The 6,000-nt window shown below is 36.3% G+C and overlaps 1 protein-coding gene across 1 annotated transcript in view; it reads left to right on the top strand.

Annotated features, from left to right (window-relative positions):
• Positions 1-1,314: 1,314 nt before the first annotated feature.
• Positions 1,315-6,000, top strand: part of COL5A2 (collagen type V alpha 2 chain) — a 143,483-nt gene continuing 138,797 nt past the window's right edge. Inside the window, exon 1 of the mRNA XM_007196137.3 lies at positions 1,315-1,613. Coding sequence (XP_007196199.2) covers positions 1,517-1,613 — 97 coding nt within the window. The 5' untranslated portion in view covers positions 1,315-1,516. The remainder of the gene's footprint in view (positions 1,614-6,000) is intronic.

Here is a 6,000-nt window from a genome sequence, read left to right as displayed (position 1 = left end):
TACCTAATCTTACCCTATAATCTCTCCTTTCTCTGAATTTCTCCTAGGCTTAATATATCCCACACATATGTATATGATCTGGCTTATATTTCTTGTTTCATGTAAATTTCTTTTCTTAGTGTCTACACGTGTTCCTTGGAGGCAGTGGGTATGCCTTTCACTTACTTTGTGTCATCCTCTCCCTCCAGTACTTAGCGCAGGGCAGGGTTCCTGATCACTGCTGAGTAATTATAAACCATTGACTCACCTGTGTTGTGTAGAACAGCCATTCTGATTCTGGGTAGACTCAAGGTAGCAAATGTATTAGGTTATGTGGAACACTCGGAGGTCATTAAGATCTTGGCAAGCATGAGTGTGGCACAAAAGTTCATGAATAACGCTCTTGAATGGCAATTGCAACTGGAACTACCAAATTCCCTGAAAAGCTGGTTTAGGGGTAATAATACCACCATCTACTTTTACGTAGTTCTTTGCAACTCAGAACTTAGTTAATAATATATTACTTGTTTTAATGTCACTAAACCCTGTCCGCTGGTCAGGGCAAAACTCTGTTCTCAAATGAGAAAATTGGAGTGCACAGAGATAAAGGACTTTGTGTTTACAAAATGGGTGAGTGGCAGAGCTGATGTCTGAAGCGAGGCTTTTTGCATCCAAATACAGTGTCCTTCCCATTACTCCACACTAACATAGTGGACTGCTTTTTTTACATAATTAAAACTCTCTGGGACAAGAGGGACCTGCAGATGTGTTTCTCTAAATAAGAGAGATGGAGAGATAAGGAGCCGATCTTAATTCAAAGTACGATGCATTTGTCAAATAGTTTCTTCACCTGGACATTTAAGGGTCCCCTTCCAGAATCTGGGAAAAGAAACAGAATGTAGCAAGGGGACAAGAATGAGTCCTCCTTAGTAAAAAGAAAGGGTTAAAATTTGTTCCTTTGAAAGTTTAAAGTGGACAAGTATCCTGAATTATCTAGACACCAAAAACTAGGCTGAAAGTCTGTATTTCCTCCCTATAGGGAAAAAGTGAAGGGGTGTGTGTCTGGGGAAAAGGGTAGGGAGGGGAGAATGAGTCTCTTTCCTTCTAACAGGCTTTCTCTAAAAAAAAAAAAAAAACAAGGGAAAGAGAAACAAACGTTTGTTTCTGTGATTAAGCCCCATTTATGTTTAAAACATAAATGAAATAGGGACAGTTCAAGGCACAGAGGCGCGTGTTCTGATTTGGTTGTTTACCATCAATCAGACCGTTGCTTGGCAGACACTGGATGGTTATGAGCCTGAACAAGCTGAAAAGGGGCAGGAAAAGAAGTGGAGGCAGCATTCTTCCTATTTAAAGCTGCATCGCTTGAAAAAAGTTTTCGCAGACTGTGCTGGAGCTGGTGCTGAAAAAGGGGGTTTTCAGAGGCTGCCCTGGGGCTGGTGCTGAAAGAAGAGCCCACAGCTGACTTCATGGTGCTACAATAACCTTAGAATCTACTTTTCACTCCCAGGAGGACCCACATGTCTAATATTTAGACATGATGGCAAATTGGGTGGAAGCAAGACCTCTCCTCATTCTTACTATTTTATTAGGGCAATTTGTCTCAATAAAAGCCCAGGAAGAAGACGAGGATGGTGAGTTTGCCGTTTGCTTTCCTTGTGGTGTTTATTGCATGGTTTGGGAAATAGGTGGAATGTTAAGCCTCAGGAAGAGCATGAAGAGGAGGCTCTGATTTGAAGTTGAGAAGGGGGCTGACAGACTTGCACCTGGGAAACAGCTCGGGAGACAATCGGGATGTTTGTAAATCCGGAGCTTCCACATCTGCGGTTCCAAGAGTACACTCCTGAATATTTCTGGGAAAGCCTAGGATAAGTCCTTTTGCCTGAATGTGGAGAGTGGGAAGTTTAAAAGAAAAGGAGAGTGCTTAAAACAGAGCACTAAAGGCACTTTTAGTTAGAGGAGTTCTGTTCCGTGGGCTGGAGTTTTCAGAGCAAGGAGAAGTCGCAGCAGAAGCAGGGTAGGGTGGAGTCCTTTTTGTACTGAACTTCAGCTGCTTCATAAAATTCTTTGTTTAGAAAAACCTCTGCAGCCAGTCTGATAACTGATTTTTTCTTTGTCTTTGGCTCCTTATTTTGCTCTTTTTACAGACTTCTACGTCTTTCCCGTTTTCATTTGTGATCTTACAATCACTTTTGCTTTCTGAGAGACAGTCTCGTTTCTTTCCCCATGGCAGAAGTTGATAGAAGCCAGATTTCTTATTTTCCCACCCTACTGACTTGATTATCAGGACAGTGGTGGTTCCCTGTTGGATGGCGGAAGGCAGGAAATCCACATGCCTTATATAATTTATTTATCAAGGAGCATTTTATTGGCATTATTCATTAAACACAAGTTTCCTTTCTTTTCTTTTTTTAAAATGTGAGGCAAATCTTGACTGGTTACCGATTTCTTTTCATTTGAAATTTGCATATGTTAGGGTTGGGTTCTATGGTATGTTAAGCAAAAATGCATGGCTGCTATAAAATATAAGAAAATATTTAAATTGGTTCCACTGATTATTAAATCCTTCCCCTCCAGGCCTGAAGTTTCAAATACAGACATGTACTGTTTCATAATAGGCCATTATAGATTTTCATAACAATTTAACATCAAACTCAAGCTTTTAAAACTTAGCATATTTATTAAAATTTTGTTATTGTCTTTCATATATATTTTTGTGTATATATACACATATGTATGTGTGTATATATATATTTTTAATACCTGCTTCTGGGTATTTTTGCTCTATAAATGTTCATAAAATTAATATAGAGACCACGAGGTCTAAAAAACATTTAAAAAGTGAAAATAAGAATCTGGGATGAATACCCAACAATCTGTCCAGAGTCCCATAGAGGGGGCACTTTCTAAAATCTTGGATCTTTTTATGTTACTTTTTATGTTTTTGAAAATGAGACAATTTATAAAAGATGAAACTTCTTGAGTTTCCTTGTAATGTTGTGAAAAGCATGTACAGTTTGGAAGGGTTGGGGAGATAATTTAATAGGAATTAGAAGTCAGGAAAGGGGAGAAATAAAATACAGAAAAATTACAATAGAAATAGAAAAATCTGAACATAAAAGAAGTAGTTGACTCCCCTCCCCCACCAAAACAACCAACAACTTTCTTTTAAAACTTAATTAACACAACTTTCCTTGTTAATATATTTTAAAATAAATAACTTACATTTATAAAGTATGAAAATAATTGAACATGTAAATAAATGTTTCCTAAAGCATATGGAGTAGGCCATATGTTAAAAGACTTTCTCAAATAGTTGTAATTACGTTGTAGGTGTTTCTGAAAAATGAGCATAGTTCAATTTTCCTTAATACTAATTTACATAAATGTTAGGAATGTGAGGCTTGATGCAAAAAGTCCCTGATTCCATACCAACTCTGCTCCCCCCCCCGTATAACCAAACAGCATAGAAACTGGAATTCCAAACATTATATTTTACAGAAAAAGGGTAATTGCCTTCATACGTATTATAAAAAATAAATTCCTCAGTTTTATTACTCAAGCTAAGAGAATACATGTGATAAAAATTCAAAAGCAAAAGAAAATAGTTATGGTCCTAATTAAAGTTGATGTAGAAAAGAATTCCAGAATCCAGAATATTCAGAGCTACATAACTTGTATTTACTTACCATGCATATTTTGGTTTAAGTTATATTGTGTGGTACTTGGCAATACTTTATTTTCCCTGTTCAGGCTTGTCACAAGCTTAATAGAAGTGTCAGAATTTTGAAACTCCATGTGATTTTAAGTTTGGGGAAGAGTAAGTTCAGGTAAATGTTTTAAACTAAAGAAATATCTAAGGCACACATGCAAAACAAGTATGTTTTTCAAATTTTAGCTCTAAGTCATATAATGTGGTATTGATTTTGTGTACAGATATGTCCCCTTTGAATGTGGAGACCTATTATTGTATGTAAGTACATATTTATGAGCTTTTATTTTTTTCTTTTCAGGACTTCAAGGTATATTTTTCTTCTGTTTGACTGTGATTATTTTTACTGGAAATTTAAAACATATTTTACTTAGTTACACAGTACCTGTCTGATAAAAATACTTATGAATGAGGAGATAAAAGAAAGTAAATAAAGTTTTAGGCCGTTTAGGCCAAAATCATTACTACTTCTCACTAAATTTTAAGAACTGAATTGATTTTTTAAATTCATAAAAATGAGAAAGTTTGAGAGTTGGGCTAACTTTAGTTGAGACTACTAAGTAAAATTAAGTAACAAAAATGAGTCAAGGTGACAAAATCAGCTTTTCGTGAGTTTTTTTGTGTGTGTGTTTGTTAGGGGGGTGCTTTGAAAGGTTCCCCATTTGTTTTTTGTAGGAGAAAATACTAGTGCATTTATAGTAATTTTTATATTCCTAAATAAAGGTCTAACACCTAGTGAGCTTATACACATTCTTGTTATTAGAAGTGGACATACTTAATCTTGGAAAATAGTCTCTGATATGAATCATTGATTTCAACAACAGAGAAGAAATGGAGAGAAGGGAAGGTGCAGAAATGTACCATTTTATTTCCAGAGACTATAAACGTCAGTGCTTCTCAGAGGCACTGAGAAGGTAGGTAACATCAATAAGTGAAGCAAGCGAGTGTTTGTATGTCAACAGGGGATGGTGGGCCTGTGGAGAACTGAAGATGCATGCCCACTTGAAGACAGTCACATCTGATGTTTTCAGAAAGCATTGCCTAAGCCAAGTGCAGTATATTTGAGTGCCAGGTTTGGCTCCTGGACCATAAATTTGCAACCCTCTTGTGGCAACCCTACACTAATATCCTGGACCCAAGCCAACTTCTGGTTACTAAGAGATGAGGGGCTCACAGTCCTTTCTATACCATGGTCTCCTGCATTTTTATTATATTACGTCTACCATTTATCTCATTGTTAAAATACAAATATGAAGAAACTAATGCTTAACACTCAGCAGTACTTGGATGGGATGATTTTAAAGGAGGTACAGAATACAAATACATAGCATAAGATACTTGTTCACTCATAAATTGTTTTAAACTCTTTACTACTGAAATAGATACTTTGAATCATGTAGGATATGCAAACTTTTCTTTTATAGTGGATGTTTTAATCTAGGTCTACCTGCATATAGCAGAATGCAGTAGTTTAAACAAAAAAAGTGGTTTTTTTTCCTTATATAAAATAAGCTTCTAGTTAGGTAGTGAAAGGCTGGTAGACCAGCTCTACAGAGTCATCAGGGATTCAGTTTTTTTCTAGCTCTCTCATATCCCTAGGGTACACTCCTTGATGTTATGTTCCTAGACAGCTGCTGGAATCCCAGCCATTATATTTACTTTCCTGGCATCTGGGTAGAGAATGGGAGACAAAGGCTGTGATTCCCTCTTTTTTAATGGAGACTATTAAGTCATCATATCATTTCAACTTACTTGAAAGTTGGCTAGAATTTAGTCATATGGTCATACAAAGTTACAAGGACTGCTGGGAAATGTAGTCTTAGCTGGATAGCACTGGCAGTGTACTCTACTGAATAGAGTTATATTATGAAGGATATAAAAGGGAGAATAGCTATTAGGAGGCAACTATAATCCCAGCCACAATGAGTATAATTGTCAACTAGTGGAATAGATCTGGTTTCAATGGACAGAATATAGTTGAGTAACCTGATTTACCCTGGTTATTGTTCACTTCTGAGCAGACTACAAAGCCAAGAACACTGGATGGCACTTAAATACTAGGTTGTAATTCTTTGCAATTCTTTCCTTATTCTCTTCAGATAAATTTAGACGTACCTATAACTTTTATTCAAATTAGAACGAGGCTTTATTTTGAAGAGTATCTCTCTATATATGTAGATTGGTAGATTGATAGTTATAGTGAATTTTTTATATTGACAAATGCAGTGTATACTTTGACCATGACTCTTTAAGTTTGTTGGTAAGCGATCCACAGATCAGTGTTGAGCTGGTTGCATAAAGAATCACGT

Source organism: Balaenoptera acutorostrata, chromosome 8 (assembly GCF_949987535.1).
Source record: "Balaenoptera acutorostrata chromosome 8, mBalAcu1.1, whole genome shotgun sequence".
NCBI classification, from domain to species: Eukaryota; Metazoa; Chordata; class Mammalia; order Artiodactyla; family Balaenopteridae; genus Balaenoptera; species Balaenoptera acutorostrata.
The sequence above is the reverse complement of the archived record's forward strand: the minus strand, read 5'-3'. Positions and strand labels throughout refer to the sequence as shown.